A 27741-nucleotide genomic window follows, 5' to 3' on the forward strand; every position below is an offset into this window, starting at 1 on the left:
CACACTTGTGCTTTGAGACACATTTCAGTGGGAAGTTGCGCTAATTACATAAAAATGTGTCTACATGTCCTCAGAATACCTCAATTTTTGTGTTTCTCGTTCAGGAAAATTATAGTTTTGTGGTGTTCGTTGCGTTGCATGACATACAATGTAAATATGGTACATTTAACACTAAATTTGAGGTAAATACGGTACATAGCCTACCTTGAATATGATAGACAGATAGATAGATGAGTTGATATTCATGTCATAATGCAAAGAGAGTACAGGTGGTAATATGATGTAAATATGCTAAATTAGAGGTGTATAAAAAGTAAATATGTAAATCCATCACTCACTCAAGCTATTCCAGTTGTGTGCTGAGTGTCATTCCTTGCTGGTTTGTTTATGGACTCCCGAACCACCTGTTAAGGCAAAAAATAATAATGAGATATTTTCTGCGCTTTGTTGTCTGACAGTTCAAATCCAGTAGTAAATCTGTTCTTGACCAGTCATACCCGTTCAACTCATTTCGATTAGAAAATATCGAAACAATAGCCTTTGTCTTTACGTTGCCGCGTGAGACTGCGTGGGCGTTTGAAGGCGCTCCTGAACGCAACGCACTCTCGAAGGTAGCGCAGTCCTACTTCTTCCAGACGTCTTTTTTTCTTCTTCCCCCTTACTGTAGTTTAAACATCACGTCCTCGCTGTGCCGTGCGTGTGGGCGTGCACGTGTTTGTTTCCAGCCCTCGCCACCACCATCAAGCAGGCAGGCAGCACTCAACTGCGGGCTTTTTTTTTTTTGCTGCATCCATCCCGCTGAAGCAACAAAAAGAAAATAAAGCCACAGGAGTTCCGAAGTATCAGCGCAAGTCTTGGTATGAAATCGACATTGAACATCGTGCGTGCATGCTAATCGCGTGTGTACTTGGCAATGACGTTAACTAAACCTTGCACAAAATAGGAAAGAGCTCGTTAGCTCGACATGCTAAGGTGGCTAGCTAGACGCTTAGCATGTAGCTAGGTTAAGGGTGGGTGGGGGGTTCGAATGAGATCGGGTAGCCGCTTAAATGATCACATTTATCAGACACCCGCGTATATTTATCGAAACTTGTTGGTCTAGTCAACTGGAAATGGCCATTTTCGCGCGGTTTCCGTGCGGCTAACGTTAACAGCTAACGCTGAGCTAACCTGGGCGACGTCACTCGGGTTTTGACTTCACATTCACGCTACCTGCTCCATGACGTCACTCTTACGGTCAAACTGCTGCCATCGTTTTCAAGTGGGACATTTTGTACCGACTGAGTTGCCATTCTTCTGGCTACAACGTGCCGTTCCGTTTCTTCTTGTTGCGCCTCGGCTCCCCCACGCCAGCCACACTTGTTTAGCCAACGCGGGATTGCCTTGTTGACCATTAAAACGAGCCGAGCTGTCATCGCTGAATGCTCACAGGTGCTCGCGCACGTGAGCATTAGTTGCCCACTTAGCTCGCTCGAGTTTGAGTGTATTGCACTAGTTAACGAGTTTGTAGCGTCTCAATTGTGTATTGTTGGTCCCCAAAGCAAAAAAATGTAATATCTTTAATCCGAGAGGGAACATATCGAGTCTAAGTACGTTAAACAATGTACCAGTGTTATGCCAAAATTGTTGACAGCCAACGTACTACCGTGAACTTTCAGATTGGTTTGTTTACATTCATACAGGTAGAACTTAAAAAACGGACGTGCTGACAATTTAAATAACCTAAGAATATATGCATAGATATAGGGAGTATGTATATGCATAGCTATAAGCAGGGAGGGCCACTACCGCTACCCCTTCCCCTTTGGGTGCCCTAAACTGAAAAGTCAGATGGTGCCCCCCACATCAACCCGATATGGCAATTTTTCGGAGGCCAAAATTTTGTGTACGTGTGTGTGTGTGTGTGACTGCTGCGCTGAGTTGTCCAGAAATGTCTTGGCCTATTTTTTTGTGGAATTGTTCACTATTTGCTAAACTTCAATTGTCATCCTGCTGCCATTGCTTGCATTACAAGTAAAAATCATCATATATATTTTTAAGGGAAACATCAATTACTGATGGCTTCTCACTATTTGTGGGGCATTACAATAGTCTCCTAATATCCTGCTTACAAAAAATGAAAGGTGATTTTTGTCTTCACATACAGTAAAAAGCAGCAGTTCTGACCACTTCGCTTCAGAGGGCAGCAAGAGCAGCAGCCCGCCTCACTCAGCGGCATCCGTCCTCATGAGTCCTTGAGTTGGGACCCAGCCCCACCGTGGCCCATGCACTGTACTCGTTTCCCTCCCCGTGCTCCTCGTCCCTCAAGCTGACGCAGAACCCCAGGCATCTACCTCCCATCCCCCTGCCCCACCCCCACCCGGTCCCCAGCGACTCGCCGCCGCCCACCATGGCGCCCGGCACCGAGACGGTCCACTACATCCACCTGCACAACTCAAGCCAGTCAGTGCTGGAGGCCCTGCGCACCCAACGGCGCGAGGGCCTCTTCTGCGACGTGACGGTGCGCATCCATGACGCCTCATTGCGGGCACACGCCTGCGTCCTGGCGGCTGGCAGCCCCTTCTTCCAGGACAAACTGCTCTTGGGCCACTCGGAGATCTCCGTGCCGCCTCTGGTGCCTGCCGAAACAGTCAAGCAGTTGGTGGACTTCATGTACAGCGGCTCGCTGGTGGTGCTCCAGTCGCAGGCGCTCTGCATCCTCACCGCCGCCAGCATCCTGCAAATCAAGACGGTCATTGACGAGTGCACTCAGATTATCTCGCAGAGGAAGGCGGCCAGTGCAGCCGCTGCGGCGGCAGCTGCGGCCGCGGCGGCCGGTGGAGGAATGCTGGGCGGCGTCCTCCCCAAACAAGAGGAACGCGGCGGGGGGAAAGGAAGGGAGAGCGGTGGTAGCTGTTCCGGCGGCGGCAGCGGAGGATACCCCAACTTCCCCAACTTCATGGTGGAGTGCGGCGCCAGTAACATGGGCGGTGAGAGCGGGCCCGGCCCTAGGGTTCCTACGCAAGTATGGAAAGTATGGAATTCATTTTGTTTTTTGTTTTGTTTTGTTTTATTTCCAATTCTGCAAAACATAAACAATTGCATGGTCCAATTTAACGCGCAATGTGAGTCGGTCACAAGTGAGACAGTGCGGTGAGAGGTATGTGCAGCTCCCATTAGGTCAGTTCTACCAATATCTGTTAACAGAAAGCTAACAGTGTAGGAATTAAGATGATAAGTGCTGGCTTTTCTCTTAACCTTGTAACCATGGGCATACTGAATTTCGTTTTATATTTCTTTTGTAACTATTGCATGTTCGTGTTTTATTTACATACATACCCATTTATTTCATATACTTTAAGAAAACGGGCATCCAGTAGCTCAAAAACCTGACAAGATAGGGAAGAACTGACTGTGTGTGTCTGTCCAGTAAATTTCAATGATGCACAAATTTTCCCTATCGCCCGCGAATGGCCGGTTGTCCACTCTACTTTTTTAAAAAATAAGCAAGGCCAAGTGTTCAAAAGACAAACGACTACCTAGTGAGGACTCTGACCTGAACCGAAAGCGCTTCGTTTCGTTTTGCTCTATTCTGATTTCAAGCTTTTTAACGTTCTCACTGAGAACTTTAAACCCGTCAAAGGTTCTTATCTTTTTAAAATGTTACATTTATTGCATTAAGATAACAAATACATGTATTTATTTTAAATGGTATGGCAGCAACATGTACGGATTTTTGATTATTCTTCCAAATGTGTAGGAACCCTGCGGCCCCATGGAGCAGGCCAACAATCTGATGGCGCTGGGGGACATGGGAACGGCGAGCCTGTGCGGAGGCGGCGAGGCTCTGGGCGGTGGCCTCATGAAGCAGAGCCCCAGCTGCACGCAGGACGTTCGCTACAAGCTGCGCGATTTGCTGGCACAGACGGCGGACAACGGGGGTGCCGTTCAAGCCGGCAGCCTGTCGGTGAGCTGCAGCTCGGGCGTTGGCAGCGTGGACAGCGTGGGCAGGGATAGTCTGCGTGGCAACGCCACTGACCTGTCCGACGACCTGGTGGGCATGGAGCACTTCAGTGAGGAGGAGGACTTGGACGGCAGGGAGCGCGGCAGAGACGGAGACCGAGACAGGGGGGCCAGCCACAGCCGCAAGCAGAGGCAGCCGCTCAGACTGCAGGTAAGTGCCGGTCAGTGGCCACACACAATAACATTTACAGCACTTCAGTTTTTTACGAAATCTTTTAACAACAATCTAAATACATCCAAACCCAAGTTGAGAATGCGAGCAAGAGCAATGGATAGGCACAAATATATGTAATACCATGTCTTAAAATCAGCAATAAAGTGGCACCACAAAATTCAATAGTGACATAGTGAGGGTTTACTGTAATGCCATAATGGAATAGAATGTGAAGAATTTTAGCCAGCCGGGCGTCATGATGTCATGCTTTGATGCCCTTTGACATTGTGCTACACCTGGTATGCCCGCTTTGGCCACCAGTGGGCAGTATGATATATACTTCCATCCATCCATAATCCAATTATCCACTATACATGTATATAAAAAAAAAAGACAGCCTCAATGTCAGTAGGCTTCAGTAAGATTGGTCGCTTTTTAAGCTGCATGAAAAATATCTGCCTGAGATTGTTGTGATGTGGTCTCTGCATGTGTTGCTTCGCCATCCTAGAGGTTCATAACAACCACAATATCAATGCTCTTTTCCTTAGCCTGTCTGTGGCATTTTCATTTGTGATTTAGCATTTAACTAGCTCAAGTTCAAACACAAATCTGAAATGACCAATGCCACGAGGGGATGTTGTAGGCCTCACAAACCAACTGCCCGAGTTCCTGATGACACAAGGCCGTGACGTGATCATGAAGTTTTAATTTTGTACTTACTTACTTAATAATATTTTAGAGTTTGAGTGCCAGAGTTGAATCATTAACTCTACTGTTACTAATCTTGTTTGAGCTTTTTTTTAACCACACAACTCTCTGTACTTAAGTACATAGTGTGAGTTGTGTGGGTGTGAGTGTAGGGATGGTACGGGGTTTACGGGGAAGGGTTGCCATGGTTACAGCTTTCAGGCATGCAGAGCTGCATCGCTTGGCTTTTCTTTGCTTTTGCCTCCTCGCACTGCATTGGCGCACATGACTGACATGTTGGTGCATAGTGCGCCTCTCTCACTGAAAGCTATGGACGTCTCCATGCTCACTGTAGGTTATTAATAGACGCTGCTGCTTTTTTTTTTTTTTTTTTTTGTAATGTCATTTACATGTTCTGTTCCAGGTTCTGGGAGGCGGAGGTGAGGGCGTGGTGGTCAAAGACGAAGGTGTGCAGGACGCCGACGGGACGGCCTTCGCCCTGGAGGACGGTCGGCGGGATGGAGAGCAGGGCGGACCACAGGGAGCCATGGCGGGCTTTGGACAGGTGAGATTAAACGGGGAAAGTATCGAATGGATGCCGGCAGCTTAGTAGGGTTCATTTTGATTGTGAGGCGTGTTCATGCAACAGACTGCATGAGGAGAATGCAGCTTGTGCAAACAATACAGTGCATTATGGAAAAGCTGGAATAGACAGTGACTCACACCGTGCTTAAGCTTCCATGCCTCCACCCCAAATCCAAACAAATATGTTAGTTGGCTTCCTTCATATGACCAGTGGCCATGCACTGCTCTTGTGGTGTGGAATTGAAATAAATGCATTTATGCAATAAAACCACTGTCGTGAGGATACGCAGTGAAGAAATGGATGGAGAGATAGAGATGCTTCAAAAAAAATCAAAGAGCAAAAGTTCCAGCGAGGAGGCCGAGTGGCCGCATTGGACGTATCATTTTTGGACAAGTGGTGTACGCGTAGCCCAGAACGGCCTTGGTGGAAAAAGGGAAGTCAAGCGAACGCTTATGGCTGCAATTGTAATATGTCGTCGGACAAATCGGAATACAAAATCTCAGAAATCCAGTCAGAGCTATTGTGTTTCAAAGAAGACGATGTGTTGTCGGTGTTAACGTCGCTTACAGTCAAAAACTGATGCCAATCCTCATCCAAATAAGTTTGCGCATCTACTCGTTCCCATTTCAGTCTCTGTAAATATCCCGCTTGGTGCTTTTATTCCTGTGCATCCTCACCATGATCAGCAAAGAAGCCATATGCTGCGTCCGAACTGCCTACATCTACATCATCAGCTGCACTGCTCCTTCTGATGAGCAGACGCAGCACAAAAATGACCCGCTGATCCTCCCGAGACCGCCGCTAAGCAGGGCCGCCTTTTACCGACACGCTTACCCGGGCTTGAGCCCCGGGGCCTATGAAAGTCTCGGATGTATGGGGAATTAAAAAAAATATATATTGATTTTTCTGTCCATCATGTTATATTTTTGCCATGAGTTGACCAACCTGCAGGCGATTCGGTGCTGCAGCCGAAGCAGCCAGGGCCTATTGAATTATTTCATATTATTCTGCCACTTGTTCACTTGCTGCTGCAGTATTTGAAGAAGACCTATTGGACAGCATTAAATTTGTCTATTTGTCAGTCAGCTGTGTCATTAGGGCATCCTCAAACCTTCACACACCCGTACGATATACTATGACAATTTTCTGCCAATCCCGAAGTGAACGCGCGTTCTCCTACCTTCGCCAATAGTCGGGAATGTTCGCCCAAAAGCGGCATCTTGGCTTTAAGGTTAGGGAGGAGGGCTAGCCCCCGGGGCCAATAAGTAGGTAAAGGCGACCCTGCCGCTAAGGCTTTTGGAGGAGTCGTTCCACGCTGGTTGAATCTGGAACATGTGTCGCGTGGTCCACATGAGAAGACGTGTCATAGGCTGCAGCTGCAGCAAACGCCATCATTAGTGGCTGGTTCCAACCAATGAAATCCGTCAAGTCCAACCCCCGCCCGGCTCCTGCCCCATGAGCCGTAAAACAAGAATACCTTTAAAAGCTCACGAAGCCGCCGGGAGGCAAACACTTTGACGCTTTGAAAGAAGAACCCGTGTGACCAGGAGGCCTTCGCCCTCTCGTCAAACACTCCTTCATCTCCATCTTCACACGCTTTGTACCTGCGATGCCAAGGTCAGGCAAAGTTTGGCGCTTGGGGCACAGATGGCTCGCTCCCTTCCTTAATCCGACCCTCTAATAAGCGAACTGAAAATGAGAGCTACAACTCAAACAGCTACAAGTTTGACACTGTTTCACAATACTAATATGGGCTTTGGCTTCTCTCCAACCCAGAAAAGCTGTCCGGTATATGAACCAGTTTATTGATAGTTCCACTTTTTTTTTTTTTAACTAGCCTCACGGGCCATGTCAAATATCATTTGTAGTTCACGCCATGGGCCACTAAAAAAATAGTGGCTGCAGTTTGGACATCCCTTGGTTAAAAGTATCAAATATATGGTATAATTGAGAAATAACTTCTCCAAGGCTTCGGGGTGGATTATTATTATTTTTTTTTTGTCTTAAGTTGTGAAAATTTGACTCATTCTGGAGCAGATGAAAAAGTCCTTGCATGTGCTGGAAATATCTTGGAAAATATTGTCAAGAAAAGATCGGGAGCCCTCGTCAGGAATCCTGAAATTTTTGCTATTCGCCGGTGGGCACATGTTTTGTCCGTATTTAGGATGACACTTTTGTCATTGCTCTGGTTATGATGTGCGTGGTCCAGTGGTTTTGCCTCAATAAAAATTGACTTGTTCTACAGTTCCCACATCTCTGCACATCGCTTTTGTTCTTAAATTTGGGCTCCAGTACACTCTTCTTGTATTCCTCAGACGTCTTCTCACTCTCTACAATTCCTATTATTGAATAACCTGACAAAAAACTCCACAGCCACCGCTCCCAGATCACACTGTGCGACTCCTTTAAAACGAGCGCGACAGTTGCATGAATTTATTGTGCTCGTTTTGAAGGCGCCGTGCGTGATTATTTAAAGCAGAGGGGGACTCATTGGACCGCAGGGAGTAGCCACGACTGACAAGTTAATTGCTGCCGGCATTAAAAGCAGCCTCAGATCCTAAAAAGTGCACAGGAAGGCACCCGGCGATGTGGCCCGACCAGTCCGACGGCGGCGTTCTTTCCGCCGAATGCGCGCAACTTTTTGTGGCTTTCATAAGAGACGTTCAAAACAAATAGCAACATTCCCGAGTGATGTGCAGTGAAAAGCAAAAGCAGTTCTTGAGATTTAAGGACGTAACGCCACGACTCAGATGAGGGCTGCACTCATGGAGGTAAGTGTCCAACGATTCTCAGGCTCGCTTCCCATCCGGGATGGCTAAAAGGTTACAAATATGCTCCGTGTTTCATTCCGACCGTCTGCGTGGCGTCTTCCAGGACTTCTATGATGAGCAGGGGGTCTTCACCGAGAGTTTCTGGCCGCAGAGCGAGCCTCCTCAAGCCATGGCCTTTAATCCCAGCAGAGGACGGGTCAACAAGCCTCTGACTCCGCCCCCAACCTCGCAGTCCATTAACAACCAGGTATGTGTGTGTTTTCTCACTTTCGGGACTTTGGACTAATGTGTTGTGCTTGAGGAAATCAACTGACTTTAAACACCCTGCCACTTAGCGCTCTCAGAAAAAAATTGCATTTTTTTTTTCTGATTTATCTTTGTTTAACGATAAACAATTTAGGGTTGCACAAGAACATCGGTATTGCAATAATTTATCATTTTCTCATGGAACTGTATTCTTTTATTTGAATATGACCAGTCAGATGCTCACTTAAATGCACATTACCACCCAAATAGCTGGACAATATCATTATTATTATTCTTTTGCTCCATGGAAAAAAAATAGAATACTTTCATGAGAAAATAAAAAACTTAACTTCTTTCGATACATGTTACCCTCTCGCAATAATGTCAAATTTTGCAATTATAATCATCCATATTGCATATCCCTTGCACTGTCATATTGCATGTTATAAAAACATACAGATATGACCTGATTATAAATAAACATTATTTGACACTTTTTGCTTCAGTTCATTGGACTTTGCGCCGCTTCTTCTGGTCTACTCATCTCAGCCACCTGGGGGCAAAACACATTGAAATACGGCGCCTACAACCGGTCTAAATTCCTTAGTAAGCCGCGTGCAATTAGTCTTCCTTCTACGAGGATAAATAACATCCTTCATTTTTTTCGATTGACAATAGTCGTTGAATGGTTTAGAAAGAAATATTTTGAGCGGATGCGCAACTCTAAATTTCATCAGATGCTCCGTGTGCAGCTTCTTTTCCAATACCCAGTGAGCCAATCGCAGCCGCCGCCGTTTTACATGGGAGGGATGGACACCATGGCGGGGACAGACGGCAGCCAACAGGCTCCGCCCCCGGCCCCCATGACTCCGGTGCCGCCCCCCACACCCAACACGGCCGCCGCCGCCGCCGCCTGCTCTTCGGGCCCCTCGCCTTCCTCCCAAGGATCGGAGACCTCCTTCGACTGCACGCACTGTGGCAAATCGTTACGTTCCAGGAAGAACTACAGCAAGCACATGTTCATCCACTCCGGTAAGTTGACATCAACGCGATGTGCAGAAGCAATTTTTTTGTTTTTCATGTAATACTGTTTGCAAGAAGAATAGAACTCTTTTTAAACTTTGAAATAGCGCAATTTCTATTTAACCTATGTGCGATACATTTGAATTGAAACAAACTACAGTTATTTATCTTTGTGTGTTTAAAGGTGGTGTTGATTTTCAAACTTTTTTCATCGAGTTACTTGACTTTATTTCTGTAAAATGATCTCTCTCAAAATAATACAACTTTATTACCCTCAGAATTTGACATCATTTTGAGTTTTTTACTCTTAATGATATAACTTTATCATCTTGGAATTTATAAATGTTTGCATATAGTATATTTTCTCTCTTATACTGCAAAAAAATACATTTTTGGCTTTATTCTCAAATTGTAATGATGAAGACAAATTTCTTTCCCTGATTTTGGGGATTTTTTTATAACCACTACTGCTGTAAAAGTTAAGCTTCAATTTCAGTTTCAATTTATTATTATTATTATTTGTTTTAACCGTATATATTTTTTGGCTTTCATTTGAGTTTTTTTTTGTTTGTTTGTTTGTTTGTTGTTGTTGGGGGTTGCTTTATTATTGGGAGACTTTTTGTGCCTTTGTAATATTACAACTTAACGAATATATTCTTTCTCAGTTTTTATAAACCTTTAGGCCTTTATTTTAATGTTTGTCAGCATAGAACGTGGAGAGACAAGATTTTTTCATGGGGCGAGGCACTTGGTTTAAAAAGTTTGAGAACTGCCGTTAGCGTCTGTCGTGTACATACGCGATGTTCCCATCATGATTGTGCACTTGTCGTGACATGGCGTTCCTGCCGCGTTCCGGCCTGATGTCTACTAAGCCAAGCGTCTCAGTCACTAAAATGATTCCCTGGGCACATACCTGCCCGCAGGTCAGAAACCTCATCAGTGCTCCATCTGCTGGCGCTCCTTCTCCCTGCGCGACTACCTCCTCAAGCACATGGTGGTGCACACGGGCGTGCGGGCCTTCCAGTGCTCCATGTGCGGCAAGCGTTTCACGCAGAAGAGCTCGCTCAATGTGCACATGCGCACGCACCGCGCCGAGCGCACTTTCCAGTGCAACGTGTGCCACCGGGCCTTCACCCACCGCACCTTGCTGGAGCGCCACGCTCTGCAGCACGCCCCCCAGGCCACGCCGGGGCGCGGCGCCGACATGACCTCGCCCGCCAAGCACAGCCCCCCCGCCATGGGGGGGCCCTCAGGTATGGCCGGGCCGGCGGGCATGGTGGGCAGCATGGCCAACATGCCGGGACACGGCGCCGTGTCCAACTAGGTCGCGCCACGCCGGGCCCTCCCTCGAGCCGGCTGACAGCAGAGGTGGGAGTCGCGGGTCACAATACTTGACTCTTGACGGGCTGGAGACTTGGGAATCATGAAACATGACTTCAACTTGTTTGTTTAAACACTCATCAACTATTTCCCACCTTACATATTTTAAAAATTCTAAAGACACGCCGCTAATCAACGATGCCACAAATACTGGATACATTGTTGACAGTGCACTTCCATTTTTCATCAGCTCACGCATGTTTGACTGTTAAATTTTCATTTTTTTTTCTCCTTTTGAATATCTTTAATTGCTGGCAAACGATTTTTCAGTAACAGTAAAAATGAGTGAACTTGCAAATTAGTTCACTGTGTCCGCCCCTTAATGTTCTACTTGAATATGGGATTACTCGATCAGTAATAGACCATACGGAGACTGTTTCTGGACCGTGATACAAAAATTGTGAATTCTAAACAGCGGCTACCTGGTCCAAGCACAGCTTCTGATTGCAAAGTGGCTCATGTTGCCGCGCGCCGCTCGATGGTACGACTCGACTTGACTCCAATTCAGCGGCGACTCGCCTGATTCTTACCACAGTAATTTGGGACGTGAGACTGACTCATAGTACGACTCGCACATCTGTGACTGACTCCCACCTCCGCCCAACAGTCTGAAAACTTCCAACGGGGCTCCAGCAGCGGCTCTTTTGGAAACCAATGCACAACTCGCAGAACCGTATTTCCTCATCCTCACGCGATTGAGCCCACGCGGCCACCAACCTCACAGTATTAACCTACACTTGAACGGTTCCAAAAAAAAAAAAAGGCCTCTGCGGGAATGCCGTCTGGGGCCAGCTTGGGGGGGGCATTGAGGGTGGGCGTGTGTTATCGGGTTGGCCTGGGGGTACGTGGTGCTTCCTTGGGATTCATGAGAAAGCTCCTGAGAAGATTTTTAGACGAGATTTGAAAGGTTTCATTCACAATCACCTCATTTGTTCTCAAAACGTGACAGTTGGTTCAGCGCCACCACTGCTTCCGACCTGTTGGAATGACCCAAAACCTGAAGTGAGGGGTCCCTTTCAGCTGCTCAAAACTGAAACGACTCGATAGTAGCTGAAAAAGTAGCTGCGTCACTTTTTGCTTGACTTGAATGTCCCTAAGTTAGCTGGCTGAATGTTATCTTAGCGTTGTTCGTTTCTGAGAAGGACTTTTTCCCCCCCGGGTTGCTACTAAATTGGAAGCACTTACACAAGACGGATTGTTGTTTTTTGACTTTCGCCACAGCGAGTAACTCGCATAAAATGTTTGGCACAATTTTTACGCCGGATGCTCTTCCTGACGCAATCCACCCACAGGGTGAAAAACATGAAGGGTCTTGCCAAGGGACCCGACTGGATGCGACCTTTCACCCTGACCGGGGCCCAGAGTCTCCCGTGTCTGAAGTCAGCTGTGCTTCCCACTGAGCCACCGAAGACTCGATGGATGGATGGCACGAAATTGTAAAACATTTCACGTTATTGTCAATGACGGCAAAGCTTGATAAGCTGTTTATGTTTGATTTGGTTGAATTTTTTTTGAAAAATCAGCCCTCAAAGGCACTTTCAGTTAATACCATGAAAGTTGCTAGATATGTCGACCATGACCAGACCCACAAAAACGTATCAAGAAGCCACGCCTAGAAAGAAAGTGCCATGTTAGGATTCCTAATAAACAGTGGACGCACTTCCCGGAATTTTCTTTTTTTTCTACTTGACTGCTACCAAATTTAAAGCACTTAGACGACGCGAAATCAGAAACAATTAGACTTTTCATTTTTTGCGTGTTGGCAGAGCATAGCAGTGAATTTTGAATCGCTTTCATCCTGTTGACAATGTCAATTAGGTATTTATTTTTTCAGCGCCTGAAGCCAGTTTGACACAACGACATGAAATCTGGTAGACTTGTCTTTCATGACGGCACCCACCAAAAGCTCAAAAAAAGCTCTTTCCACTGGTCCTTCCAAGCCAGACTCTTCCTGGAGATTTTGTGTCATGACGACCAAGTCTAAAGCTCTGATTGGAGACAAATGGAAAGATGCGAAACGGCCACATTTTGGAGTTTTTGTCACTGCGTGTTAGCAGAGTGTGCCACCCAAGTTTGAGGCAAGTTCATCGTGTTGAAAATGTACATTTGGTTTTGGTTTGCATTTTTGGAAAATTCAGCCCCCAAGACCATTTTGACTTTTAGTTTCTTTTCTGTTTATAGTTGTCCTGTTTTTTTAGGGGTCTTCTTGAGCAGGTAAACGACAGCAAATTTTGCTTGAACTCCGTTAAAAAAGAGTGTTCTCTTTAGTTGTAAAATCATCCATTTTGTGGACATTTCAGGACCCCAAATTCTCCCGAGACTCAAAAGAGTTGACTGTGAATGAAACCCAGCGTGGAGAAAGAAAGTCGGAGGCGTGAAATGAAATTCACCTTCATCCATCAAGACACTTTGGTCACAGTTCCTACGGGCATCTACCGGCTGCCCCCCATGATCAAATACCTCGAAATAGAATGGACTCCAAATAAGAAATGTTTGGGAAACATTTCAAGCTTATATTACACATGCACACTCACCCCCACACACGCACGCACACACAAACACACACAAGGCGACAATTACCTCGGCGGTCCAAAGACGGGCTTTTTTCGTGTCATATTTGAAGCTACAACAGTTAAAGCTTAAAAGATGGACCCGTTTACATTTAAAATGTTTCATACTTCAGTGTAAAAAAAAAAAAAAAAATGCGGTAAAAGCGCTGATCTTTGTTGCTCCTGTGATCCAGAAGTTTAGAAAAATGCTTTTAAAGTGAAAGAGCCATTGAGAGGAAGTGAAAGTCTGTGGGAAAACATTGACAAATCAATGATTTCTATCAGGATTTTTAATATATACATACATACATACATATATGTATATATATATTAAAAATCCTGATAGAAATCATTGATTTGTCAATGTTTTCCCACAGACTTTCACTTCCTCTCAATGGCTCTTTCACTTTTTGTATATATATATACGTATATATGTATATATATATATATATATATATATATATATGTGTGTATGTATATATATATATATATATATATATATACACGTGTGTATAAATGAATGAATGTTTGGTTGGTTGGTTGTGTTTCGAGGCTGGTCAGTGTTTATTGCTCTTCTCGTGGCACAATTTTTTTTTTTAAGTCAAACTAAAAATGAATCATGAAATAGTACAATCACCCCTCAAAGAGTTTTTGACAAAGTCAAAAAAATGGTGATAACGTGAAGTTATCACATTAATATTTATTGCAATTTGATCTCTATGCACACTTAAGTTTGCACATCCTGTTTCTTAGAGCTAGATGTTGTCGTCCCCCTTTAAGCATTTGGACTCTTTTTGTTGCCCCCCACCCCTACAGCGAACCTCCTCACCCGACTTGAATTCCAAAATTGTTTTCGGAAACCAAGAGCTTGTGGAGACTTTACTCAAAAGATTAGACATGAGATGTCCCCGTGGTGAAATGTGGCAAAGACACAGCAGTGTGCACGTGCTGTCAAGTAATAAGCTAAAATGTCCTCTTTGAACGCCAAACCTCTTGTGCTTTGTTTTAATTTTTTTCGGGGTTGTTGTTGTTGTTATTGTTGTTGTTGTTGTTGTTGCTATTGTTGTTTGTGTTCTCTCTCTGGACATATTTACCTCATTTTTCCTGCTGCCAACAAAACACGCAGGCGGCGTTCTGCTCAGTTGACTTAACAGTGTTTTGAATTTTTTTCTGTTTTGTTCAAATTTAATTTTTCCTCTGCAGCAGAAGTGGTTGTGGTGCATTCAAGGACGCGTGTACAGTACTGTAACATGTTGGCGCTTTGTGACGTACTGTGTGATGCCTTTTCATTTCTCTTTTGGGATGTTTTCTACAAGAAATCCTCTCTGAGCAGTGGCGGTTTTATAAACTTGTCATCCAAAAAAAAAAAAAAAAACAAGCAAGCTGATCTTTTCTGTACGACAAAGGCTAAGAGGCATGATTTTAACCTTTTTCTGACAACTTGTAGATGTTGTAGTCGATGACTTTAATTGAATTTGAAAACTGATTGAGTGATTCTGAGGATTTTTTTTTCTCCAATTAAACGTCTTCTATGACTGATTTTCATCTCCATTATTTTGTGTTTGTGTGTGACTTGAACCATAACGACATCGTTGCTCAAAAACCTACTGAAGCGTATCGCTTCCTCAACTCACTTTGTATATAAAAAACTCCAAATCCTGGATCCGCAAACCCGGACCTCTGGTGGTGGTTTTACTGAACTCTGTTCGGGTGTCAGGTGCCAAGATGTGTTCGACATCCAATATGTTGGCATTTCCTCATTTTGACAATCTGAAATTCACCCCCTAATCTTTATCTTTTACTGAAAAGCTGTGCTGATCTCAAATTCAAAGCGGCAGGGATCTGTTAGTCAGCACAAATACTTTACAAAGTGGAGTTTTACAGACATGCTGTTGAAAAACATATGTGGCGTATATCGACATTAGTCTTTTGTGAGATAAAAAGTTTGTTCATTTGGGGGATTTTTATTTATTTTTTTTTCAAAACACAGAGGGCAATTGTCACACTGTAACACTACTATTGTCAAAATTTATGCTGGAATGTCTGTATTATTTTTATTAGATTTTTATTGAAGACCTTAAAAAATTGAAGTGGCGTAAATGCGCTAGATACATACCGAGGGGCCTTTTTGCTGCCTCGCACATGTTCCACTTGAGTGAAGCGAGCAATCACTGACTAGAATTCCGTGGTAACAGCAATTTCTGGCAACTTTTTCCTGAAGTCCCTCCACAGATGCGGCGGAAGTATTCAAACCCAGGACGATTCAGTTCCGTTATGCTTTTCATCGTTTGATTTCAACTCCATGCGACACAAATGCAAAGCACTTCTCGGAGACAGATGGTGTAAAAGTAAGAAATGACGTTTTTCTTGTATGTCATTTTCAGACATTTGAGGCTCTTCCGAGCACTTTGCGAGCCAAAAAAATGACTACAATCCCCCTCAACTTTCTCTTTTTTTTGTTGTTTTGCCCAACTTGAGAGGCTGGACCATTGTTGGTGTCAAATGTCGTGGCGGGAGGCACATTGTCTTGCAATGAATAGACACCCCCGCCCCCCCAAATAGTCAACCAACCCCCCGCAACACACACACACACACACAGTTTTCTGTTGCCAGGGAGACACTTTCAAGTCGAGGTGGCGGCCAACAGAGCGTCCATTCAAATGGCCACCACAGGGCTGTGTGGGCGCCAAGACAACAGATGGAGGCCACACCAGCGAGGACGTTCAGCATCTTTTTATTATTTGGAAAAATAGTCTTGGCTAATTCCTTCATTGACAAAGAGCAGAATATAATGTACAGCACCGTCCCTCTTAAATAACTTCTTTCCCCCCCATTGACCTGAAGTGCCTTGCAAATATCATCCATCGAAAGGAAGCAACTTAAATAATCCTGACAAACGAGCATAGATATACAATACAAAATAAGAATAACACAAAATGCTTAAATTAACTTAAATTAAATCATAACTTTTTCAAAAATGTTATTTTACAAAAAAGACAATCTGTGTGAGAAAGCATTCAGAGGACAAATAGGACAACAAAATGTTTGATCATGGGCGGATTAGAGGGCAAAAAACTTCAAAGTTCAGAGAGCAACCACTTTTTTAAATGTATTCATTATTATTATTATTATTCTTTTTTTTTTTTTTTTACGAAGGAGGCCAGTATGGCCAAACATCCGCCATTTGATGCGGTTCCTGGGTTTGAGAAAAAGGCCTGGGTGCAAACATTGCAAAACAAAAATAAACAAAAAAAAAAACCAAACACTATCTTGGCACCTTTTTTTTTTTCCAAATCATTTCTCATACCGTCCATTTACTATTTCTCTTTATTTGTACCCTCCCGATGCCTGACAAAGAGGCAGAACAGAAAGCTAAGCGGCCGTTTACGTTTAACCGTAAACTTGACATTTTTTTGTTCCCCTTACACGACCCCGCCAGTTCCTATTTCCAGTCGAGAACCAGCTCAGTCTGAATATCAGTCAAAGGTCTCAGCAGCAGCAAGCGAAGAGCAGCATCTCATCCAGGAGCATAAAAACTCTCCCATACAGCAAAATGAGCGAGCCCGTCGCCGGCCCCTTTACACCTGCAACACATACCACTGTTAGAAAACGGAGTTTTGACTCCAGGCAACACAGATGTAAAGCAGTTGTTAGAAGCATCTGGGATGGGATGGCAGTTAACAGCTGTCGGTGGGCTCCGTGCAACACATATGAAGCAAATGTACTGAAAAATAGTTTGCAACTTAGATGTTTATTTATAGATCAAATTTCATTCACTACCACCCCAGTGGGGGAAAAAAATTGGATCTTTGACGTCTTTTGCCGTCAATGGTAGTAAATGAGTTAAAAGTGGTTTCTTAAGATGGAACCCAGAAAAAACAAAGAAACAAATACTATGAAAACAGCCGGGGCACCGAAAATGAACCCTGCGGAGCGCCATACGACGGTGGCGCAGAGCCAACTCAAAAAGTTCTGCCGGGCAAATAGGATCTAAATCACTCAAGAGCGCCACCACTAATGTCCACCTGATGTTGCAAACGAGCCAACACAATACTGCGGTGCACCGTTTTGAACTCTGCTGTCAAATCCGGCAAAACAAGACACACATGGAGACATTTTCCCTTCCTTTCAACCTTTGAAAGCACGCACTTTGTTGCATAAGCACTGTTTCTGACCGCTGTTTCATATTTGTGTTGCACGGAGTTCAATCACACCTGCGAACCGCAATACCAGGCCAGGACCAGGATCGTCCTGATCTTGAACGAGTTGTCGTGTTCAGCCGTATAAGCACTGTAGCTTCACGTCAGCGTTACATTGAGTTCACCTTCACTGTGAACGACTGTACCAGTCCGGGAGCGCTGGACTGCGTGCCACAATTCTTCTTCTCGCTTAGTTTCAACTCCATGCATCACAGATGGAAAGCCGTTCTCAGAAACGGCCTTACATACAGTATGTATATATAAAAAAAAAAAAGTGTTACAATTTAGCTGTCCTGTCAATTACTGTACAAGTCTCTAGTTTCCCACAACCGCTTCACGTGTGTGTCGCATGGAGCCAAAGCTAAAGCTCCTTCAAGAGGGTCACAACTACTCACCTCAGTTGCAATTATACATTCGTCCTTCTCCTCCGACATGACAAACACAGATTTGTACTTGTTGTCCGCACATGCGGACGTTTCTGGGCTATTTGATTCCGACACATCGCTGTGGGGAAAGAGAAAAGGAAAAAGTTTAGCTTTAGCCGGGACTCTGTCAACGTCAACTTCATTCAGTCCCTACACAAGTACCGAATTTGAAATGAGAACTTTCCGTGCCAAAATCATACGTACGATATTACCTGGCTAGGGTCGCCTGGAAATTACGTGCTTACATAATGGCATATGAATTCTAATAATCTGTCCGTAATCTCTTTTCCAATTGAGAATTCTCGTAATTATAGTCTGGAAAAGGTAGAGAATTTTAGCACTTCAAATGATTAGGAACCTCCAGGAACATGGTTAAGATTGACTGTTCCTACATAGGGTTGGAAAAGTACTACATTTGATTTTTATTATTGTGATTTCCAGATCTGGAAAACCTTTGACAAATCGAAACTGGTATGTGGAATTGTTTTTTTTCAAGAGCCATAAAAGTCGAATGCAGGCAATTGGACGCTTGCCGGTGCTGACAGAAATGTCATCTTTCATCGAAAAGGCTTCTTTAAAGGCCTCTACACACCAATCCGCCGTCGGATTGTTTGGCGTAGCACGCCAAGTCGTAAAGTCGGAGTCCTTGTTGGGACGGACGACGGTGAAGTTCAAGCTATTCCTCAACAACTAAATCAACTTCTCTTGTATGGACGTTATGTCTGACTGGACCGAAAAGCGCAAAGACGAAGTAATTGCTCTCGTTCACGAAAGACCGCCGTTATTCAACATCACCGTGAAAGGCTATGCATGGACTAGCGCCCCCGATGGCATGGACGGGTACTACAGCTCACGCATGCCCAGAAGCTCCGCAGCAATTGGCATCTCCGCTTGCTTTTGCTGTGTATTCTTCTGTCATTTTCATGGCCAACGTGCCAACTTTGAGGACGACGCGGCAGTCAGTCACAACGGCAGACGTCGGTTGGTGTGTGGAGGCCTTAAGGCTTCTTTATTCTCGTATAATGCCGCTCGCAGTTTGCCTTGATACTCGTGTGCAAAGCACACGCGTCGGTTTGAAAATATGTTTCACTCCAAGTCGGAGGCTGCCGCTACGGCTGATATTTGTGAGGACACCACAGAGTGGAATTTCCTCAGTCCTTTCTGGCTAATTCCGGTCGGCTGTCCTACCATTTTAAGCGTTTGCTGTCTTTCTCCTCAATCTCAAGGGAGTCCAGGTATTGGCACTTGTCCTCACAGGCTGCCTCCGACACGGCGTCTTTGGCCGCCTGCTCGTAGTTGACCTCGCGCACCAGGTTGTAATCTGCGGGCGGTGGTCTGCTCTTGTAGCTCTGCCGTCCCGGCGACGCCCCCTCGTCAGGGTTTCCCCCGCTGCACAAGTCCATCTTTTTGTTGATGTTTTTCACGCCCGTCGTCGGCACGACCACGCTGTCCCGCTCGCCGCGTGTGCAGTTATTGGTCAGATTGTTAATAGTTTCGCCCTCGCCGCCCACGTCCCCCGGACCATCACGTTGGACTTTGGAGCGGAAGAATCCAACGAGCACAGCGCACCCCGCCAGAAGGAGGAGCACCAGAGACACCCCGGATCCAACTGCCATCCAGGGCACCTCGGAGCCTCGGATGGCGGCATGCTCAGGTAGCAAGAACTGGCAGTTGCGTCCGCCGTAACCCGGCACACAGGCGCAGACGTAGCGATTGTTCCTTTCGTGGCAGGTGGCGCCGTTGTGGCACGGGTTGTGTTCACAGCGGCTGATGGGCGAGCTGCAGTTGCGCCCCGTGTAACCTGGCGGGCACGTGCAAATGTAGCCGTGCGGGCCATCCTGGCACGTGCCGCCGTTCTGGCAGGGGGACGAGGAGCACTCGTTACCGGTGTGGTCGCAGTTCATGCCCGTGAAGCCGTCCGGGCACTGGCACAGGTACGAGTTGACCAGATCCACGCAACGAGCACCTGAGAACACAAACAGAAGGGTCAAGGCCAGTTCCGAAAAGGGAGCCCAAGTCTTGAGTCTTAAGGGCCCATCTCACTGGTGGGGACACTGCCGCGATTGATGAGTCGCAGCGACTTTGGAGAGCAGCTCTTAATAAGGAGACAGCTTGCAGAAACCAATTTTCCCAGAAGTCACCCACCACATCTCCGTCATGTGAGAGACGTTGCGGCCAGTGTTGGCTCGGTCACATGGTCTCTCCGTTATTTACTCTACGTCTGCCCAAAATCTCCTTGGCGTCCTTGGTCTTCAGCAGGTCTGAGAGACCTTCTGGACACATTACTCTCGTCGAGGAGAGAATTAGCCTCTCGTTCATTGAAAATTTGCTCGCGAGTTGAAGCATACTCGATAAAAATCAAATGTTTGAATTTTCAGCGACTCCGTGGTAACTCAGCAGGTCTCCGAGACGTCTCCAAAAGGTCTCGTAGATGTCACAGAGACTTTGCGGGGATGTGTCCCTCGTCGTGGACGTCCTTAGTCTCTGTGACGTCTTTGAAACCCGCTGGAGATGTGAAAATGGGGGGAGGACGTGTGAGTGGGATGCCCTCACCGTTGGAGCAGGGTGCGGAGGTGCAGTGGTCAATCTTCTTCTCGCAGGTGAAGCCGGCGTACCCGGTGGGGCACTGGCAGAAGTAGCCGCCGTCGGGGTTGTCGCTGCAGCGGCCGCCGTTGGAGCACGGCGCGTCGGCGCACGTCATGGCGCTCAGCTCGCAATTGTTGCCATAGAAACCGTGAGGGCAGTCGCACCTGTAGGTGTTCTCCAAGTCCTGACAGGGACGGCAAGGAGGCCGTGTCATGAGTGGCTGGCGACACTCCGGTGTGTGTGTGTCCGTGTCCAAATCTGCTTCTTTCTGTTTGTTTGTGTGCGTGTTTTTTTGCCCGCTTGTTTGGATTAGGGTTTTTTGAATGCGTGTGTGCATGCACGTGTATTGGATGTGTTTTTGTGCGCTTGTGTCTGTGTGTCTTTCTTTTTGCCTGTTGTGTTTGAGTATGCATGCGTGTGTTTGCTTGTGCATGTATTTTTGTACGTGCATGTTTAATTTCAACATGTTTGTCGCTTGGTGTGTGTTTCTTTGCACGTGTGTTTTATGTTCTTTCTGTGTGTCTTTAAGTGTGTTTTTGTTTCTGTTTTTCTGTGTGTTTGTTTGCATGTGTGTTTTTCATGCTCATTAGATTCATTGGTTTTGATTTTTTTTCTGCAAAATATCCGCAAAAAAAAAAAAAATCCTATTGGGTGGGCGTACATTATTACAAGCATTGCATTTCTTTGTGTGCAAATATGTCTGTGCGTGTGTGTTTCTCTTGCGAACGTGACTTACGGTGCAGCTCCCCCCGTTGCGGCAGGGGTTCCCGGCACATTCGTTGACTTGGATCTCGCAGCTGGCGCCGGTGAAGCCGGGCCTGCAGGAACAGGTGTAGCTGCCCTGGCCCGTGTTGCTACAAGTGGCCCCATTCATGCACGGCTTGTGGTGCGTGCAGTAGTTCAGGTCTGGACACATGACACGCACACATGTGGATTAGCCCCATGGAATACTTGCGCACACTGCTCCCACTGGACTGCAGTTTTCAATTATTTGCGGCCCTGACAACTGGCTTGCCCACCCCCTCAAAGACCACAGCTGTAACATGAGCAAGCAAGCGTCAAGTTGATCTTTCAGGGGCATGAGAGTTTTGTTTCATGACTTTCTTCCAGCTGTTAAACAGGCGTGACAGATTGCAGAAACACCCTGTAGGTTGCAGTACCAACAGCAAACTGTGGGGGCAGCTTAGCACTACTTTAGGCAGGGGGCTCCAACTCAAATACGCAGTGGGTCGAAAAGTAAAACTTTTATAATAGGGGGTTTTCATTAATGTAATACAATGTTTGGTTTTTAAATGAATGTTACTATTATCATAATGAATGCAAAATGGTACGGTAGTCATTTGGTATGGCCTCGTGGGCCAACTATAATTACACTGTGGGCACACCTATGACTGTGCTTAAACAACTCGCAGAAACTGACTTTGTGGTGCAGTACCTAAAGAAAACCGGGGCGGGTTCAGTTTGAAAAGGTTTCATCAAGTTTTTGAGCAGAAGCCAAAACAAGCTGTGAGTCAATTTGATCATTTTTGATTCCCTGCTCAATAACGGCTCCGCCGCGTTCAGATACAAATGCTGCAGTACCACCAGGAAACTTTGTGGGGCAGTATTGACATTCAAAGTTACTCACTGATTCTATTTCATTTCATGTATTTTTTCGTAGGTAGTAGGAGCCTAAACGAGCTTTGGACGATCTCTGTGTGAGTCTCTTTTATACTTGGCAGTATCGACACTTTAAGCTAATTCCTGTTTACGTTTCATCTGTTTTTTTTGTTTTTTTTATCGTGAGGATATGCAGTACAGATAACAGATGGATTGTTGTTACAAAACACCTCAACAATCCTTCATGTATAGATGCAGTACCACTAAAAATCCATAGGGAGAAGTGTTGATACTCAAAACTCAAAAAAGACATTTTTTTAAATTTTTCATGGTTACTCTCGTTGAGTTTTGTTTCGCTTTGCGACTTTTTTTAAGGCTTTCAAAATGGCCTTTCTTCTTCCTAATATTGCAAATCTCATTTGTAGGATGTCAGCCTTTCCACAGGTATGTCGCCCACCTTGATTGCAGAAGAGGCCCCCCCAGCCCTCCTGACAGTTGCACTGCCACGGCTGCTGGCACGTGCCATGGAGGCAGCCCGGGTATCGGATGCACTCATCGCAGTAGCGACCCTTGAAGCCCACCCGGCACCTGTGGACCAATCAGAGGACGCCGATGGTAAGTTTGCGTGACGCTACCTGTTAGCCCGGCCCCACTGAGGCAGAACCTACTTGCACTCGCCGGGCTTCTCGCAAAAGCCGTGCTCGTCGTCGCAGCCCGGCAGGCAGATCGCTAAGAAAAAAAAAAGGAAAAGCCATTATTAAAACTAAGTTAACCTTCTTTAAAGAATGGGAGGCATTGGGGATGAGGAGGGGCAAGGGGCAAAGTCCCCACATGCAACTAGCGACAAGCCAACTTTTTTCTGCTTCTCTCTTTGCGTGTGTCTTTGTGTTATTTGTTAGTGAGTGTTTATGTTTGTGTGTGCTTTTATTCTCTTGTGTCTGTTAACACGTGTGTGTATTTGTGTATGTTTGAGTGAGTTTCTATTTTTTTGTGGCATTATTTGAGTGTTTTTGTGTTTGTTTGTGCATGTCAAGGTACGTGTATTTGCGTGTAGTTTTATTTGTTTGGGAGTGTGTGTTTGTGCACACGCTTTAATTTCGTGTGAGCGTGTTTGTGGTGTGTTACTGTTAAACATGCGAGCGTGTTTGTGCGTGCATTTGTTTCTCTTCGTGTCAATGTATTTGTGTGAGTCTGTTTTTGTCTTTTTCCTTCCTTGTTTTTGTACGTGTGAGCACGCGCTCTCACACGGTGCCCCCACCCCTCGCCCTCCTTGACCCCCACGCACCCAGCCACTCTCTTTATTTCTTCTTAGCTGCAGTTCCAAACTCTTTTATTCACCCCCCCCCCTCACACACACACGCACACGCGCGCTGGTGGTCCGAGATAGATAAGAGTGGACAGCTGGCGAGTGTGTTGCCAGCGTGCGACAGCTGCCCCATTGTCTGAGGGCTGCCGGCAGCTGCCCACTTCAAACAATGACGACACCCCCACCCCTCCGATTTCTAACCAACCCTCCCAAACCAGCCAATCACGAGGCATGCATGTCAATTTATGGCACACGTGACATTATTCACCCGAAAACTTTCCTTGGAATAAATCAAGTGTGCGCACGCCTGTCACATTGGAGGGGGGGGGGGGGTCGAAGGCGCTGTTTACTCCCACAAAAGTTCCCTTCTAATGGCACATCCGGCTACCAATAATAACTTTTGAAGCCCTTTTTCATCATTTAAAATGGCCACTCATTTGTGATAATAGGTCTTTGGCAACTTTCCTAATCTGATTTTTGGGGATATTTCAATTTGTCACCATGTTATGATTTAATAGAAACACAAATTTCTTACAATCAACTTTTGCAGACGACCATGTCCGCTGTCAGCAATATGAAACTCCAACATTGAAGTCTCGACAGTAAAAAAAAAATAAATAAATAAAAAAATTGGTCAACTCAATTTTTTAAGGCAACAAACCAATACATGAAAATATCTTGTATTGTCCCCCAACTTAAAAGTTTAAGTAAAAACAACTCAGCAAATTGTTTTGAAGCGAACAACTTGCTTGATTTTTTTGTGCTAAATAATATTGTTGCCATAAACACCAGGAATGTAGATTTCCAACTTCCATTGTTGTCTTAGGTCAAAAATACAAGTTTTGATTTGAAAATATCTCAGATGCATTCTGACGCAACAGCCTTTTAGGGGACTTTTTTTTTTTTAGGGTGAGTGCGTGTATGGATGTATATGTACTCACGCTCGGTGCAGTATTGTCCCTTCCACCCGGCGTCGCACACAATCTCGCCGCGCTCTCCGCACGTAAAATGTCCGAAGGCGTCGTCCCGAGGCCGGCAGAAGACGGAGCAACCGTCGCCGTAGTAGTGCTCGTCGCATACGAAGCGGTACGCGTACTTAAGCTCCGTGCGGCCCGCCGAGTGCAGGTCCTGCGACCAGTCCTCGCCCACCGTCAAGTGGCGCTGGGTGCTCATGGTGCTGATCACACGCTCCGGGTTCTCTGGGGGAGCGGAAAGTGGGAAACGGCTTTTGCGATTTCATTTGTGGATGTTTAGTCATTCTCAAACAGGTACGTGGGCTCCCTCTAGGGGTACATGAAAAAATCACTGCCCAAGCAGTTGCTTCACCTTTTTTGTTTTGTTTTGTTTTGGTTTTTTTTTTTTTATATTATTTTGGTACCATTTTCATATCTTTAAGTCAAACAGAAATAAAAAGTAAACATCCTGATCACCTTAATGTGAGGGCGGGGGTGGATCTTACCTGTGGACAAGTCGTCTTTGGAGTCGGTGTGCAGTGCCTCAATGATAAGCGAGAAGGTCCCCTATAGGAAGACAAGCGGCTCGGTGAGTGAAGTGGCCCCCACGCAGAATCGGACAGCAAGACCTAGAGGGGCAACATGCAAAGAACCCCAGCAAGCAACCCATCCCCCCACCAGCTCCTTCCACCCACTTGCCAGCCAAGTTCAGCTGGATAAGAAGGACATTTGGAACGAAATAAGGGGAAAAGTGGGAATTCAGATTGTTTCCGAAGGCAACACTAGACCGACCACCAGATGGATGGATTCATCAATTATTTAAGGGCATTTAGGACAAATGAAGCTGTTGTTTTCTTGTCAATACAACAATTTTGGACTGTTTACGAAGAACAAATCGGTCTGTTTGATGGCTGGATGATAAAGTGGTCATTTCAGGACATTTGGAGCCTTTTTTGGGGGCGGGGATTTCTTAATGTTTGCAAAGGCAACAACAAGAGAGGAAAAGAAAAGAGAGAGGGGGTGTGAGCGAGAGAAGAGAGAAAAGGAGGGAAATGAGATAGAGGAGAGAAAATAGAGAGAGGGAAAAGAAAGAAAGCAAAGACTGGGTGAGAGAACGAGAGAGAGGAGAAATGCAAGGAGAAAAAAGCCTGAATGAGAAGAGAGAAAAGACAAAAGAAAGAGAGAGAATATATAAGTAGAATAAGAAAATGCATTTGAGGGAGTTGGAACGAAATCAATTGATCAGGTGTTTTGTAGGTAAAACGATGATTTCCGATTGTTTCTGAAGGCAACACCAGACTACGCTATGGATGGATGGATGGGTCGGTAGGTTTACCTCCCAAGGAGCTTGGCGACATTGGACGGGTGAGCGCCCCTTCCACCTACGTGTTTACGTCACGCCACACATGTGCCCAACAAGCTTTCCTTGCACCCCCCCCCCCCTCCTCCCTCCCCTCCTCCCGCTTACCGGCCAAGTGAAGCCGAAGTTGATCCTGATCGGGTTGCTGAAGGAGCTCTCGGGGATGGCGTCGGGTACCTGGAAGGAGTTGGCGCCCAGTACGGGCGTGACGGCGCCACCGTACGTGCACGGCGGCTCGGGCGACACGTTGGGCTGGTAGTGCTTCAGGCACACCCGGAAGAAAGTCTGACAGGCGCACTGCTGCGCGGACGACGACGAGAGGGACACCCCGCCGCCCCCTCCTCCTCGGCCGCAGCAATTCCTGTTGCCCTGCGCGCCCTTCTTGTTGAGGAACTCCTGCAGGCGCAACTCGAAAACGCCCGAGGAGAAGCCCTGTGGCGCCACCGAAAAAAAGCGCAGCCACTTTACCCAACTGCCAAGTTTACGTTGGAGCAAATCCAAGTGCGACTTACCTGACACAGCAACATGGACAGCACCGCGACGCCCAGCAGGATCTTCAATAAATACATGATAAATAAATACAAATAAATAAAGAGGGATCTTAAACGGGCCCGTCTGGAAGACGCATGGAGCGGCTCATAAAGCGCCACCGCGCATGCGCGTCACCAAGGAGGAGGAGGGGGGTGGGGTCGTACAGCGAGACGGTTAATCCGCAAACTTTCCGAGATGAAAGATTGAAAACTGTAAGATTTTTTTTTTTTTCAAAATCCTGAATATTTAGTTTAAAGAAAAAAAAAGTTCCAGTGGTGTTATAATCCCAGACAAAGGTGGCCTTCTCCTTCCCGAATTGTGGACAAGTCCAACATGTTTCCCTTTCTTGTCTGTCCTCGTCTCCTTCTTCGTCTTCTTTTCTTCGCGGCTGTCCGGCGCAGGACGCCTGCAGCCGGTTATATACATGCTATGCTAATAACATGCAAATGAGACCTCCTGCCGTATCTCACCCCCCAAAAACTCACCCCCGCCTAACTGGCCCCCGTGCGCGCGCCCCTCCACACCAAGAAGCCTCGTCGCACCAGAGGAAATCTGAAACTTTACTCTCTCCCTTCCTCTCTCGCATTTGGTCGTTTCCAGATAGTTGGCACGTGATGCATTTGTTTCATTTTGCTACCTTCAAACTTCTCATCTTATTCGGTCGCTGCATGATCAAAGTGTCAAAATAGGAAACTTTCAATATTTTTTTCGTTGAGTGTTAATGAGATCTACCGTGACCATTGATTGATATTTTATTTTTCTTTTGTTGCCTTCAAAGTTTTCCTCATCCCCCAGCGGCAACATGACGATAAATGATTATCGGGGCGCTTTTGAGGGGCTTGTGGTGTTTATGAGCGCTTCCAAACTTAATGAAAAATGTGGAACTTTTTAAGCACTTGTGGTGTTGATGAGATCTTTCAAACTTCCCACGGAGGCGGCATATCGTTTCCTTTTGTTGCCTTCAAAATTTACTTTGCCCCCCTTCAACAGAAGCATGGCTATATGATGAAAGATGAAGAATTCCAAACCATGTGGCATGCTTGAGAAGCTTATGGTGTTGGTGAGAGCTTCCCAATTTACCAGACAGCCGACAGATGATCTTTTGTTTCATTTTGTTGCCTTTAAACTTCTCTTTGTCCTCCGACAGCTGCAACGTGGCGAAATGCTGAAAAAGCTCAAATAATGGTGGGAAAATGTTTTTTTTTCTACTTTTGAGGGCGCTTGTGGTGTTGACGCTTGCTTCCAAACTTTTTGGAGACGTTGTCTTGTTCAGATCATTCCAATGTCCTAAATTGTTGAAACATGACTATTTTTTCCTTGTTTCCTTTTGTTGCCTTCAAAGCTCTTATTTCTCCAGCAACAGCATGGCTGCATAATGACATTA

General features: G+C 45.8%; 2 protein-coding genes and 1 long non-coding RNA gene across 3 annotated transcripts; 1 reads left to right on the top strand and 2 right to left on the bottom strand.

Moving 5' to 3' along the window:
* Positions 1–335: 335 nt before the first annotated feature.
* On the bottom strand, positions 336–1398 carry LOC148334405 (uncharacterized). Its single transcript, XR_015844130.1, has 3 exons — positions 1213–1398; positions 498–798; positions 336–404 (listed from the first exon to the last, which is right to left on the bottom strand). It is a non-coding gene; the product is annotated as an uncharacterized LOC148334405 (long non-coding RNA).
* On the top strand, positions 563–13626 carry LOC148334406 (uncharacterized). The gene is made up of 7 exons (XM_088299207.1): positions 563–857; positions 2147–3013; positions 3740–4153; positions 5268–5408; positions 8304–8447; positions 9199–9478; positions 10393–13626. The coding sequence occupies exons 2-7, from the start codon at positions 2390–2392 to the stop codon at positions 10791–10793; spliced, it is 2004 nt and encodes a 667-aa protein (XP_088155333.1). The 5' UTR covers positions 563–857; positions 2147–2389; the 3' UTR covers positions 10794–13626.
* Positions 13627–16220: 2594 nt separating this feature from the next.
* On the bottom strand, positions 16221–26715 carry dla (deltaA). The gene is made up of 11 exons (XM_088298393.1): positions 26339–26715; positions 25935–26258; positions 24973–25033; positions 24455–24712; positions 22876–22936; positions 22665–22795; positions 21345–21514; positions 20576–20792; positions 19211–19988; positions 17993–18101; positions 16221–16982 (listed from the first exon to the last, which is right to left on the bottom strand). Exons 1-11 carry the CDS (start codon positions 26393–26395, stop codon positions 16977–16979), a joined length of 2172 nt encoding a protein of 723 aa, XP_088154519.1. The 5' UTR covers positions 26396–26715; the 3' UTR covers positions 16221–16976.
* Between the last annotated feature and the right edge of the window lie 1026 nt (positions 26716–27741).

The sequence above is a fragment of the Idiotropiscis lumnitzeri genome, chromosome 6, assembly GCF_059441095.1.
Source record: "Idiotropiscis lumnitzeri isolate Australia: NSW breed Sydney's pygmy pipehorse chromosome 6, RoL_Ilum_1.0, whole genome shotgun sequence".
Lineage (NCBI taxonomy): Eukaryota > Metazoa > Chordata > Actinopteri > Syngnathiformes > Syngnathidae > Idiotropiscis > Idiotropiscis lumnitzeri.

Coding starts and splice junctions, on each gene's coding strand:
- dla (XM_088298393.1), bottom strand. CDS start 26,395: ATGTATTTATTGAAGATCCTGCTGGGCGTCGCGGTGCTGTCCATGTTG. Junction 26,259..26,338: donor TGTCCATGTTGCTGTGTCAG/GTAAGTCGCACT, acceptor GTGGCGCCACAG/GGCTTCTCCTCGGGCGTTTT. Junction 25,034..25,934: donor ACTTCGGCTTCACTTGGCCG/GTAAGCGGGAGG, acceptor GTCTTCCTATAG/GGGACCTTCTCGCTTATCAT.
- LOC148334406 (XM_088299207.1), top strand. CDS start 2,390: ATGGCGCCCGGCACCGAGACGGTCCACTACATCCACCTGCACAACTCA. Junction 4,154..5,267: donor GGCAGCCGCTCAGACTGCAG/GTAAGTGCCGGT, acceptor GTTCTGTTCCAG/GTTCTGGGAGGCGGAGGTGA. Junction 9,479..10,392: donor GCACATGTTCATCCACTCCG/GTAAGTTGACAT, acceptor ACCTGCCCGCAG/GTCAGAAACCTCATCAGTGC.